This window comes from Symphodus melops (genome assembly GCF_947650265.1).
Source record: "Symphodus melops genome assembly, chromosome: 8".
Classification (NCBI taxonomy): domain Eukaryota; kingdom Metazoa; phylum Chordata; class Actinopteri; order Labriformes; family Labridae; genus Symphodus; species Symphodus melops.
This window is the reverse complement of record NC_136698.1, coordinates 18250244-18265142: the sequence shown is the minus strand read 5'-3', so window position 1 is coordinate 18265142 and position 14899 is coordinate 18250244. Positions and strand designations below refer to the sequence as shown.

At 42.8% G+C, this 14899-nt stretch overlaps 1 protein-coding gene across 2 annotated transcripts in view; it reads right to left on the bottom strand.

Annotated features, from left to right (window-relative positions):
- Positions 1-13289, bottom strand: part of ralgps2 (Ral GEF with PH domain and SH3 binding motif 2) — a 48429-nt gene extending 35140 nt beyond the window's left edge. For both annotated transcript variants that reach the window (XM_079351385.1, XM_079351386.1), the window contains exons 1-5: positions 12868-13289; positions 3185-3273; positions 2889-3034; positions 1852-1959; positions 1340-1390 (exon numbers count right to left, since the gene is read on the bottom strand). In XM_079351385.1, the coding sequence (XP_079207511.1) occupies positions 1340-1390; positions 1852-1959; positions 2889-2948 (219 nt within the window). In that variant the 5' untranslated portion in view covers positions 2949-3034; positions 3185-3273; positions 12868-13289. The remainder of the gene's footprint in view (positions 1-1339; positions 1391-1851; positions 1960-2888; positions 3035-3184; positions 3274-12867) is intronic.
- Between the last annotated feature and the right edge of the window lie 1610 nt (positions 13290-14899).

The window sequence follows — 14899 nt, the reverse complement described above, 5'->3', positions numbered from 1 at the left end:
TTGTTAAGACAGACTTTATCAGGGTTGTGATCAGAAAAGGACAAAACATTAGTAGCTTAAAATGTCCAAATTAATCTTTAACTTGAATCTTTTTTTAGTTCACCAATTAAAGTCTTTTATTCATCATTTAATAATAATACATTTTATATACTTTTAATAAATGTTTTTTTGTTACTGCACCATTTTAACTGTTTAGAGTTCATATAGCTGAGTCCTCATCAGCACTATGTTTCACGAAATCCCCCAAACAACAGTCGTTGCCTCCTGTCACAATGTAAGCAGGCTTGTTGCTGCTGCAGCTAGACGGAGAGATCATTTAGGAAGTGGTCTGTTATTTGAATCAACCATCTCTGAATGAGTAACGCCGGGTAAGGACAGTTCGATTTTGGGACGTCCCAGACAAAAAAAATGATCAATCGTGGTAGTATCTGTGGTTGTGCCTCCATAACAGTGGTCCTACGTCACGATCAAAGATGACTGTTCTCACAGCTTTGTTACCGAAAATAGCCTGGGCCAAATATCTGACCATGTCAGAAATCTAGGACAATCAGCTCACACCGCTTTTCTATTCTATGGACATGACACGATAGCAAGAACTTAATTACTGCTGACCGTCATGGCAACCTCAGCCGCAAACACATGACGCTAATGACTCCCAACCAATCATTTACAGGTACGTCATGACACGGTGTACGTGCATGTCTTTACCAACACGATGAGATCCCTGTCGCAAATTGTTGCTTTCAATAAATTTACTTTAGGAGGCTAAGACAACGTTTCCAGGTTAAAGTATCGACCATATTTTGAGCAGACAAAGATCACAGGACATTTTTCTTCAGAGGATCTTTTTCTGCCCTTCTAGCTCTGGAGAGTAACAGAGGCTGAGTTGGACATTCTAAAGTTTTACAGCAGTCTTGGTGTCTGTTCTCTCTGCACAGCATAGAGACACACTCACAGAAAGAGTAGATTTATATCCATCTGAAGAAGCAGATGTGAGAGGGATTCGATGGGTGACGCGCTCTGCAGTAACAGGCACAAATCGAATGCATTTATAGAGCCAACAGAATGTGACCATGAAGGCATTGGGCAGCAGAAAAACACGAGGAGCCCTATGTTGTCTTTTTGAACAGAATTGAACAAAGAACAAGAGCGCAGCACCTCTCAGAGGGAGCTGTCTGTGGTGCAGTGCCTTGATGCAGAGATGTTGGTAAACTCAAGTGTATTACAGACTCATGTGTGGTGTGAATGTGCCACAGCAAACTGACATAGGGAAGCTAGCAGAAGTCCTGAGGTAGGACTGATCCCCCCCCCCCCAACAACTGATCTGATAGCAGCTCACCTCAGGCTGGATCGCTTTAAACACCGGAGCATCCATAAGTGTGATCTGACCCTGAGGAGACACACACACACACACACTGATTTAACATCCTGCTATCACACACACGGTAATAGTTTATCATTGGTTACTGTAGAAAAGATCTGAGGTCAGTTTATTGCAGGCAGAATCTGATGGAGACTGTAAACTGATACTGATGATGTGTCACCATGGAGACAGAGAGGAGAGAAGATAAAGGGCGCCCTCTGCTGGTTAAATGGAGCATAAATCAATAACTACATGTTTACCAAGATGAAGAAGATGAGTTTATTGATTTATAATGAAATGAGTCCTTTTACACACACACACACACACACACACACACACACACACACACACACACACACACACACACACACACACACACACACACACACACACACACACACACACACACACACACACACACACACACACACACACACACACACACACACACACACACACACACACACACACACACACACACTACTTACTGCATACTCCTCAGGTGTGACCTTCAGCACGTCAAACACAACGGCATCAAAACTTTTCTTCAGGTCAGAGGAAACTCTCTCACTGAGAGACTCTGAGCTGCTGCTCTTCTACGCACACACAAACAAAAATCAGGTCAGGATTGAGGTGTTATCTGCAAAAAGGGAAAACTTTTAAACAGTTTCTGTAACATGAAGAGTTTATCTTTGATCTATGAGGGCTGTAAACTGTCAGTGGTCATGATTCAGTTCCCAAAGGTCAAGGTTCACAGAGGTCAGGGTTCAGTTCACAGTTTAAACAGCTACCTTTAAAAACTGAGATCAGAGTTGCAGGTTACACAAAAATATGACTTGAGACTTGAGTGTGACTCGCCCCTCAAAGACGTCAGCTGACCCTGAATGTTTTGAACAAGCCCTGTATATGATGTTAAAAACCACATCAGCAACTTCCCTGCCCCCAAAAATAACTGGCTTATTATAACAACACATACAGTACGATTCCAAACTTTTAGTAGTTGTTGGTAGAGTTGTACTCGACCTCTTACAGGTATTATGGCATACTTAGAGAAATGGAGATAGAGAAATGACTTGGACTTGCGGCTGCCCTTAAAGACTTGAGCTTAGACTTGAATTTACATCTGAACTTTGGAAAGACGTCACACCCGAGTTGAGCGTGAAAAGCAACATGGACACCTCCAGCAGTACCTTTGTTTTGGTAGCTAATGCCTGATAATATTAACAATAAACTATAGGACAGTTTGTGCACAACATTAAAATGACAACACATCCACAGAGAGAACTTGCACGATACCATGATTAATCAAACAAAAAGAGGAGCAAGCGGCTAATAAACACGATATTTACAGCTTTAACGACTTCCGGGGGCGTTCCAGTGTGAGCACTGCGATGGGTCACTGACTTTTCTCTCCACACAGAGGCATTGGGTGTGTGACTGCATGCACTGAACCGTGTTGTCCTGTCTGTGTTGAGCTGAGTGTGTGCAGACAGATGGGGCTGTTGTGGTAAAGGTGGAGCCTAACCTCAGAGACGGGCGCAGCAGTGGTGGTGATGACTGATTGGCCATTAGGGAGGTCCATCATTCCCTCACCAGATGACTCTAACCCAGGAGATGCTTCTTCTTCATCATCATCACCATCATCATCCTCCTCCTCAGCGACGCCTGGTACTCTGTGTACACACACACAGCACAGAGAGAGTGTGGTTTGGTATTTTGGCTTCACGATTGTAGGACAGGAGACACGTCGTCCATCTCTACATTCAGACTTCACCTTTGACCAAAAACTTTTGATATCAACTCTTTACGTCATGTGTAAACTCACCAGGTCTGTGTGTCAGATGTTCATGATGCCGGAGCAGCCAGCCTGGTTCTGTCACCACCTGTCTGTCTGTGAGGCCCTCACCTGTCTAAATACGAGAGAGACAGAGAGAGAAAACAAACGGATAAAGTAGAGAACAAAAACACTTCCTCGTGGTGTGCTGCATGCGTGAGTGTCGATTAAAGCAGCAACTGCAGTTAAACTGAAGATTCTCAGTGATTCCTCCTTCACAGCTCTTTATAATTCATCTAAAGAAAATGAAATATTTTATCACCGCATCATCAACTCTGACCAATCATAGCGCTCAGACACTTTTAAATCAGATTCATGTATTGACTTTAATGTCATCTGTTTATTTATGAAAAGGAGAAATATATGTCAGACACAGATTGGTAGAAAGTTAAGCTGACACCATATTATAGCATGTTTTCACCTCCCTGTGAGTGTAACTTGAGCGGTCATGACTGACATCGGCCAGCAGGTGTCTCACTGCTCCCACAAACTGATTGACTGTGTTACAGTGTGTGTCTGTCTCAGGCCTATTGGTATGAGAATAATGTAAGATTTGCCATGACAGTATTCAACATAATGATGATGTGAAACTGAATCAATCAAATCAAAGAGTGCATTTGAGCGATAGAGCACAGCTTCTGTCTGTCATGTTAACACCAACACTGAGATAACAAAATGAAACCAAAGAAGCAGCTTTTTTTTTTATATACAAGTAAAATAAAAACTAAGCTGGTACAATGTGAGGTTTACAAGCTGAACGTCCCCTCACTGCATCGTCATGGTGATAAAGAGTGATCCCCACCCAACATGTAGAAAATAAATAAAAAGATATAAATAAAATAAATAAATACAGTGTTAATAAATGTGATACATTCAGACAGTAGTCATGGGTTGATGTGAATGTTGATATCTCCATGACGATAACATTGTGACTAATCACACAGTCCTCGTCTGTATGTAGAGTAATGAAGCTGTGCTCATCATGTATACACCTGCTCACACAGAAGTCTCCCAAAGAAAAGGACACTAAAGACCAACACACTGTTACCTTAAACAAACACATCCCACTTCATCTATGTCAGCAAATAGTTTCCAGTCCTGCTTAAATGTTCAGTCTGTGTGTGTGTCTGTATCAGTGTGTGTGTGTGTGTGTGTGTGTGTGTGTGTGTGTGTGTGTGTGTGTGTGTGTGTGTGTGTGTGTGTGTGTGTGTGTGAGCGTGTCTGTGTCTGAGCTCTGTAAACCCCTCCAGCAGCTTCCTGTCTTCCTGACCGTCCTGTTTACACTCCTGTGTTTTTGAACCTGCAGCTTAATATGAAGCAGCCATGAAGACAGGCTACAACTGTGTAACAGTGAATCGAAGATTGTCAACATTCTTGACACTCCATAAATCAGAATATTGTGCAACATTCAGCAGTAACAGAGTATCTCATGTATAAAATATGTACTGTGTGCGCGCACACACACTTTTAGCTCAGAAGCTGTGATGTTTCAGTAGGACTTGCTGCAGATAAAGTAGGTCAGTGTGTCAGCCTATCAGAGAAACAGATACCCTCCTCTTCATCGCACACACACACAGATATTGAAAGTGGTCAGATTAATCTCACACACGGGTCACAGCAGTTTGATACCGTCTGCTGTCACTCAGCAGCAGGTCTCTGAAGATGGTGGCCTTGAAGGTGTGTGTGTGTGTGTGTGTGTGTGTGTGTGTGTGTGTGTGTGTGTGTGTGTGTGTGTGTGTGTGTGTGTGTGTGTGTGTGTGTGTGTGTGTGTGTGTGTGTGTCCACTCAATGCACTAATATAAAGAACAGGAAGCCTTTCAGAGAGGCACAGGAAGCTGATACCATCTGTATGTGTTCCTCTATGAGGCTCTGAGGACTCAACCAGGCAGAGGGTGGACACTGACTCCACATCAGACCATCAAACAGTGTTTGTGTGAACACGTACAGACCATCAATGCATTATATAATGGATACAGCATTAAAGGTGGAGCTATGTTCATTCCTATAAAAGCTGCTTAGAAAAAAAAAGTCCCCCTGCGACATGTTAAAGTACCCAGAACTTCCACATAACTGGGCCAATAGAGCATGTGAGAGGTGGGGAAAATCCATTTATGTAAAAAAAAGATTATTCTCTTTAAAATCAATTCATAACTTCCAAACAGTTCTCCTTTTTTGTGATTTTGTTTTTATGTTGTATGCTGACTCCGATCAGACTCAGCCCTGACACGAAGGCTCTGCCTGAGCTGACTGTAACACAAACACACTGCAGGCTGACATCCTGTGTTTATACAATACAAGTCTTATATCTCACACGCACACGCACACACAAAGAGTGTGTACTTGTTGTATGACTTTGGATGGTGGACTGAGATCGCTCTCCGACTCAGTTTAGCTCTAAGATAACAGCTGAAAGCCATAGACTGTAAAAACACTGTCACACAGTCTGCATGCATGACTCCCTCTAACACGGCCCCCAGGGGGCGAAAACTTCAGACTAAAAAACTACAAACAAAGGGGGGGGGGGCTGAATGTGATTTTCAATAGAGAGGTGCAGTAAGAGAGAAAGGAAACAGACAGCATACACTCTTGGACAGGTGTGTGAAAGAGGAGTGTCTCTGTACATCCGAATCATAATGATATAGTGATACCGCTGTCTGAGTCTGAAAGTTACAGGGTTCTCTCTCTCTCTCTCTCTCTCTCTGATAGTGCTCATAGAGACACACATTCACATTTCAAACATCCTGGCTGAAAAGGGCAAATGACTCTTTTACAAACTGGAAGACGATTCAGCCTTTAAAAATATATTCTAACACAAGTTTCAATGCAGACGTGAACACAAAGAAACCTCGTGAAGAGTTCATAGTCCAGTGTAATACTATGTACGGTCACATGTTAGCTAACGCTGCTGCTTCGCACACGCCACTAATATACAGAGTGCGTTTGTAATGACTTCAATGCAATCACAGCTCAAAGTATAACATAACAAAACAATCAGGATGACTGTAGATTACAGCCAACTTGTCATGAAGACACAGTTCTGTTTAATGTTGGTGAGGAGAACAAACACTGTTCCTGAAATGTTACATTTTCTTAGATCACCGTCGGTTGTTTAAGGAACGCTCTAGAAATAAAAGAGAGTCCAGGTTTACCTGACTGGTTGTTTCATTATCAATGGAATGAGTATATGATGTATAGTAGTATGGTATAGTCAAGAAAACTGAGGCTGTAATCCACTTTTAAGACTCATGAAGATGCATTTTGATTTGACGTCTTGTCAAAAAGCAAAGTCTGAGCCATGCGTAGTTGAGGAGGAGAAAAATAAATGAATAAATACATTTAAAAGGTTAGGGTTAAAAAAAAAAAAAATCATTGCAAAAATCTGTGATCTGATCCAAACCATGAGATTTGTGATCTGTTGCAATCACTGCTGAGGAGCAGGCTGATCATCAGCAGTGTGTGTGTGTGTGTGTGTGTGTGTGTGTGTGTGTGTGTGTGTGTGTGTGTGTGTGTGTGTGTGTGTGTGTGTGTGTGTGTGTGTGTGTGTGTGTGTGTGTGTGTGTGTGTGTGTGTGTGTGTGTGTGTGTGTGTGTGTGTGTGTGTGTGTGTGTGTGTGTGTGTGTGTGTGTGTGTGCGGTGCTATCACTCGTACGTTGCTTTACACAGAAGTGACTTTACCGAGTTGTACAATTGTAGAGTTCCAGAGACGTAACAGTGAGGGACAGAAATATCGTACCTTTAACTGAACACATGTCAGCACTAATGGACTCATCATCCACACAGAAGCACGCACACACGCACTGTGCTCACTGTTGGTGGGGAGCAACAGCTGACAAACAGCTGTATCTCCTCCCCGGCCTCCCCCCTCCATCTCCCCCTGAAGGAGCCTCTGACAGCCTCCTCTGATCCCCCCCCCCCCCACAGAGCAGTGTGTCCTGAGAACACACACACAAACACACACAGTGTGATAGAGGACGAGTTCAGACGGGATGAACATTCAGATATTGACTATAAATAGGAAACTCTGATTCCACTCTCTTCTCGATCTTTCCAAACAACCCACACCCGCTCATCCCTCCCCCACCACCACAACCACCCTCTTCTGAGAGACAACAGGAAGTCACAGAAACAAGAAGACACTGTGTCATGTTCGTATTCACATGCGTGTCCAACTTAAGGGTCGTGATCCCTGCGTGATTAGTCATAGTTCTTCAACACAAATAAACCTACAGACGGAGTGAACACTTCTTTACAAAAACATGACGACAGACAGAAATATATGAGCCGAGTGAAGCTGGGCTCGATGTGTTAGCAAGACTCCTTAAAGGGTACACTCACACTCACACACAAGTCTGCAGTTTCTCTGTACAGGGCACCATGCCTCTTTATAAAGTGTGTGACAGTTGGAGGTGTAGTGTGTGGAGCTGGAGACGTGTGTGTGCACGTCTGTGTCTGCATGTTAGGACCCGGCCTGTGAACACCTGAACACAGGTGACAGGAAGCTGGAAGAGGTGAGTCACCTGTTCCTTTGTCAGAGAGGTGGAGGGACACGTTTGTGTTTCTTTGTTGCTTCTAATTCTGTTGGCCTGGTACCAAACAAAAAGGTCAACGGTATTTTTTGACTTAAATTCTGCTACCGTTAAAACACACAAACACACACACACACGAAGAGTTTTGTGTGGCACACACACTTCCTCTAATAATGAACTACTGTGTTACACAAACGGCACATTACTCAACACACACACAAAAACACACACAGTCAGCTGACTAGCTGCCTGGTCTGTAAGGATCACATCCACAACACTCTTTTCACCCAGCACACACACACACACACACTAATGAACAGTGATACACACCTCCTAAAACAAGTCCATCACATCAATAATGTCAACATAAAAGATGAATGGATTGATGATAGGATGAATTAATGATGGAGTATAGCTGGTCTGCAGGTATTTATTTATCGTTGACTAACATCATGTGGATGACAGGCGATGGGACTGAAGCCTTCAGTTAGGATATGATGGCGACTTCTCCTCTTCAGGATCTGACACACCAAGCAGACGGCAGAGGACGAGTGGTGAGGAAGGCCCCCCGTGTCGTCGCCTCACGTCTTGGACAAAAAGTTGCACTCGTAACACGTCACTAAGAATACAGCCGATGACCAACCACCACCTACGGTCCAAAGATGTCTCCTGGGTGCGTCAGCGAATAAAGACTGTTGGTGAACGCTTCATAGTCGCAGGTAGCGCACAGGGACTTCATTTCCGGTCTTTCTTTAGATCCTATTTTGAGACCGTTTGATGTTTCGCCTACCATCTTCAGATGTAGTAACAGAGGCGTCATAGAAGTTGGGATCTGCAGATCCAGCAGTGGAGCACAGTGCTGTGCGTGAGTGTGTGGACTCGGAACTCCTGCTTTGCTGTGTTTAACGTCAGCAAAGCCAATGTGAATTCCCAAACTGGGACAAGATTATTACGAATCAAAACCAACGTATAAAGATGAGTTGAACTGATCTTAGTTACAGTGCTGTTGAGTAAACGTCATCTTAAAGGTCTAATGTTTACGGTCTGACTGTTACTGGACAGGTGGCCACAGAGCTGGAGATGAGACGGGTAAGACAGGATTATAACGTGCACTTGATTTTTGTTTGACATGAATTAAAGGTAATCTTCATTATCTCTACACATATTGCTTACCTGTGTTCTCTCTCTCTCTCTCTCTCTCTCTCTCTCTAAGCCTGCTCGAACACTGAGGGACAACTACACTGTGACAACAACCATGAAAATTTCCACTGAGACACTGAGCCCTTGTGTGTAACCTGCAGCACAGTCCGACTCAGTGTGGTTAATAGACACAAACACACAAACACACTCAGTGCTGAATGACCACAACACACAAAAATGCCACTGTTACCATGACAACGTACAGCATCACTAAGCCGAGGACACACTGAGAAAAAAGCTTGATGCTCACTTTGATACAGGAGGATATGAGAAACACACAGACACACACACACACTCTCTCTAATCACATTAGAGCAGAATCTGTGAGCAGATGGAGCAGGTACAGCAGAAACTGAAGGATCAGCTGAGAACAGGTGGAGGTGGGAGGAGCTACAGAAGGGAGGCTCAGATGTATCTGCTGATCAAAGCTCTCTGAGCTGGGATGTAACCTGAAAGGTGACAACAGGTGAATAAAGCTCCACCTGTCCGTCCGTCCTCTGAATCATGTTGTTTCTTTTACTGCAAATCAGAAGATAGTTTACATGTGGATCTATCAAACATCTCAGAGCTGATTCACATGTGCACTCCCCGTGATCTGGTTGTTTACACACGCACCTCACAGTGGGAGACTACTACTGCATGCCTGCTAGACAGAGGAAAAAAAGGAACAGCATGATAGTTGTGGACAGAGCAACAGACTCCAACACAATGGTTTGCCTTTATATGCAAGTATATCAATGCCACATGTAGGTCGACATATTCACAGAACAGAAAACGTAAACAGATTCCCACTTGCTGGAGGTGAATTTCTCCTGCTGCGTTGTCACATGACCTCACTCAGACTTTCTGCAGAAAAAAATCTCAAAACTCCCGAAGAAGTCGATTGAAAAAAAATAACAGCCATCTGTGCTCACACATGCAGCTCAGCCTGAAAACTTTTTCAGGCTGAGCTGCATGTGTGAACACTGATCAATGAGTGCAGAGAGTAAACAGATGTATAGATGGACTGTGATAATTGGGGGCTGATCATAAAATGGAATCAACAACCAGATTCTATTGGATGAAATCAGATTACCAGGTAAACATGAAACACAGAGAAACAGAGGTGCTCTAATCATCATTGTCTGAACATTCTGTTAACAACATCAGCACACCGCTGGAGGCATACGGACACACACACACCTGCTCATGAACACACACACACACTGAGGGTGGGATTTGAAGTGTTATACAAACACACAGCACAGAGATATGGAACATTCCTCTTAACACACACACACACACACACACACACACACACACACACACACACACACACACACACACACACACACACACACACACACACACACACACACACACACACACACAGATAAGGTAGGTGATGCTGTTGTTCTGCAGCCTGTACACAGACATAGTACACACATACACACTCATGAAGGTCAACATCACTCCCATAAACCAGCTCGCACACGTCAGGTCAGTACACTACAAATACGCACACACACTTCAAGCCTTTTAATTGTGCGTTGATGACTCTGTAATAGAGAAATTCAACTCAATCAGAAATTCATTCATACAGCTGACTTAGTAGCTGAACATTGTTGTGCAATGTACAAAGTGTGCAGAAGTTTACGTACAACTTTTATGAATCAAAAACAAGAAAGGATGTAACAAAAACAATGTTTTTGTGACTGTGGTATCAAACAGGTATTGTTCTTATCTCTGCTTCGTAAGGTGATGCTTTGAAAGGCACCTTTAAATAAAATAGATGGCTATGATTGATATTTGAAACTACAGTCATATTAAAGTTTAAAATAGTGGTATTGTAATAACCCTACCAGAATAAAATGGTCACAGTGACAGTTTAAAGTGATGTTAATCAGTGATCAGGCTGATAGTAACATGGAAAGAAGAGTCTTGGTGAACTTTAAGGAGCCTCCCTCCTCTTATTAAAACCTGTTCAAACTGTCAGGTGAACAACTACACCTGCCTCTGAGTCATTCCAGCACGTGTCTGTCTTTTAAGGTCACATCTTATACACCTTTTCAACCAAAAGTAAGTCTCAGAAGTCCTCAACACAGGTTGTGAGGTGTCTGTCTCAAAATCCACTCTGATCCTGTATTTCAGCATGCCAATAAACCCCTCTGTTTCAGCCCGGTTCAGAACAGGCTGGTTCTGTGTCCGTAACCTTAAACACAAATGAGCTGTGTCTGACAAGGCATCTCTGGAAAGGAATGGGTTGCTTGGCCTTTTTTTTCACCGTGCTCTATTGTGAGTGGTCAAAAGGCAGACTCAGAGGACAGAACAAATACCAAGCTGCTGGAATGGACCAACTTGGAGGGGTTACTGCCCTTTGTGATGTCATGATGGGAAACTCTCCAAACACCTGGTTGATAACACATTTTCTAAAAATTGGAGAAGGCAAAAGACGGAGAGGAATGACTTTTATAATCAGTGGTTTTGTAGACAGACTAGGGACAAATTATTAGTGTGAGAAAAACACAGTACTCAGTTCAGGATTTTAAGAATCTATCAGTCTTCAGAGACATTAACAGTACGAGGAAAGAGTCAGTGAGTTTAAAGACAAGAGTATGAGTAATGAAAATAGACTTGTTATAAAACTGATGGATTTGTAAATTTCTGTACCGCCTGTCTCAAAAACACACTTAAGTGTTTCTTAATGAAACATCAGCGAACTTATGAACACGTTTCTCAGCAGTCACCCATACATGTTTCAGTAACTGAGTAGCTTAGTCGTGTACTTTCTTTAAACGTTTATTTCTTCACAAATGAGATGCGTTACTGCTTATAAAAATACAATAAAAGCTAATTTCTAAAAGTCCCAGTGAAGTCGTGGTCAACACCTGGAACATAAGAAAGGAAACTGTGAACACAATTACGTGAACAGCTGCTGCTTAAATTCTACAACAAGTAGAGAGAATTGGATGACAATTATACACGACTATCAGTTTGAATAGATTATGTATAAGAACTGCTGCTTCATTTTAGTCATAAAGTGTTAATTTAAATCATCAGCCTGGTTTAAATTCATAGCCATAATTAAGATATCATAGCTCACTTGAGTACGCTCAGGTAAAAAATACTCAGTATTTAGAGGACATTTTATGTAAAAAACATTTTACCTTGAAGTGATCCCTCGACTGGTGCTTAAACTGGTACCTTCACTGGTACTTATTATAGTACTTTAACTGGTACTGTGACTTTTAATAGAACTTAAACTGGTACCTTTACTGGTACTGCAACTGCCACTTTTAATAGTAGCTTTACTGGTTCTTGAGTAGCTGCACTTTTGCTTGAGTACTGTGGTACAGTAGGTTCATCTTTCCACCCTGGCCATCAGTTAAATCCAGCACCAGTTAAACCACAACCAGGCTGTTGGTCGGTGTTTGTTGAAGTGCTCGCCACACCCAGGGCTCCTCTCACCGTGTGAACTGCCCGGAGCAGAAAGCCTTCAGCAGGCTATGACAGAGCCAGGTCCAAGAAGAGACCCGGTCTGAGAACCTGAACCAGAACTGACCTGTGAGACCCAGGAGTCCTTGGAGCGACCCCCCAACACATACAAACACAGACGCATACATACAAACTCTCTCTCAAACACGCACACACACACAGCCCGCATACTGCCTATGTTAGCATGTTGATCCGTTAGCTAGCTTAGTCCTGGGAGGGAGCGCGTGATTTTTCTTTATTGCTTTAATAAAAGCGTGATCTGTCAGCTTCACGAGGGCGGAGAGGAAACGATATAAAAGGATACACAGCACACTCTGCATTAAACCAGGACATTACTGCGCAGCTCACAGCAGATCAGTCTGATATCGGGGCACCCCAGGTCTTAAACCAAACACACCCCAGCTTAACGTCTGTTAGCCCGCTAGCTGTTAGCCGGAGTAAAGTTTGTGTCATGTCGGTGTGAAACTCACCTCGAAGCTTCTTCTTCTTCTTTCGTCTTCCGATGAACTGTGAGCGGGGACATCAGCGGCCACAGCGCACACGAACACACACAAGTGTTTCCAGGCTGACTGTTTGAGGCTAACAGGCGGCGCTGCTCTCAGCTGTGTTGTGTTTTGAATGAGGACCGACGGGACGCTGTGCTAACGGGCGGAGCTTCAGTCCGCCCTTCATCCTCCCCCTCCTCCTCCTCGCTACTGTTACTCCTGCACACTCAGACACGATTATATAATTACACTCAACATTTGTTGCCGCGCATTTTGCCTTGAATACACGTAGAGACTATTCACGCTGTTGCCGGGGGAACAGTCTGAGGACATTAAAACCGATGTGAAGACTGAAAAAGGCGCTCAGCTCGGTCTTTGCGCTGATGGCTCCCTCTAGAGGTCAAACTAAGCATCAAGAACCAGGCGGGATCCAACCTCGACAGTATTACACGACACGCGTTCAAGGTGGTGTCAGAATAATCGGAACAAGGGGTTAGATCAGAGGCAGACTTCACTTTAATTTACAAATTAAATTAACAACTTTGAGTTAATTCAAGAAAAAAATATCCAAATACATTGAATATGTAGGCTACTCAGTGATCATAGTTAGAAAGTTGGAAAAGGTCATCAGGAGAATGAGAAACCTTGAGAACAGAATTACAGTTTACAGAAACTGTAATATTGGATCGTAGTGGTCCACTTTCTCCTCATCTGTCCGTCGAAGCTGTCAGAAAGAGCTCCCACTCAGCTGCAGCTAAGACACTCAGCTCAGAAAAAGAGACACAGACACACACACATATATATATATATATATATATATATATATATATGTGTGTGTATATATGGGTTTTTTTTATATTGTATACAGTGTTATAATTGTTTACCATTCATTCCAATGAAGTATCTTAAACTTGACGAGAAACTTTACATTAATTAATGTAGGCCACATCTTAATTTAAACTCACATGTAGTAAGTAATGTATTGGTCTTACCCTTTATATGGTGTTGTTTCCATATTACTACATAAAGACCGTGAATGCACTAGTCAGAAGACTGAACATCCGAGGAGCCCATGAATGCAGTAGAACAACTAAACACCATGTTTTAGACTATTTTACACGTTTTATATTCAATACGCCGTCTTACATTGAATGAGTTTCATAACGTTACGAGTCCTCAAACTTCAGCTTATCTTATCTGCTATTTGAAGTCATCTTCCCTTTCATGAAAGATCCCATTAATACTCATTTTCAACCAGTTTCAGAGGTCCCTGAAACATGTCGATGACATTTTGATGACTCAAAATCTCTGATCCTAATTTAGCCGTCACACTCGAGTTAACAGCTTTCCAGATGCGAGTTGGCAACGAATAGGACAAGAAACAACCTGTGAGAACCATTTTTATCTGATACCTGGAAATAACACACATGATAGTTTGCATGCAAATTGAAATAACATGTCCACAGATAGAACTTGCAGGATACTATCGGTTCGATGTACAGTATTTACTTAGACAAAAAGTTGCTAATAAACAAGACAGTTACAGCCTTAACGTTACTGTTGATGCATGCAACGGCCATGTTGGATTTTAACTCGGGCTAATGAAGTTGCTATGTCAGAAGTCCGACTTCAGGGAAACTTTCCATATCAAACTGGCAACTTGGTATTTTCGAGTTCTGAGATCCAATGGAACCCATTATAAACCCCTCTATTTCAGCCCTGCTCAGAACAGGCTGTTTCTGCATCTCTAGCTTTAAATGCAAATGAGCTGTTTGACCACACCCCTCACTGAAAGGCTTTGGGAAGCTTGGGCTTTCTTACTCCATGCTTCCAGACTCAGAGAGTCTGCTGTGGCACCGTCACCCACCTGGAGGAGGCGGTTACAGGCCTTTTGGGATGTGATGAAGGCAAAATCACCACATTTTCTGAAAAGTGGAGTGAAAACAAGTGACTGACAGAATGATCTTTTCACATAAATGGGGAGTTCGAGACAGGCTGGGGAAAGGTATTAGTGTTA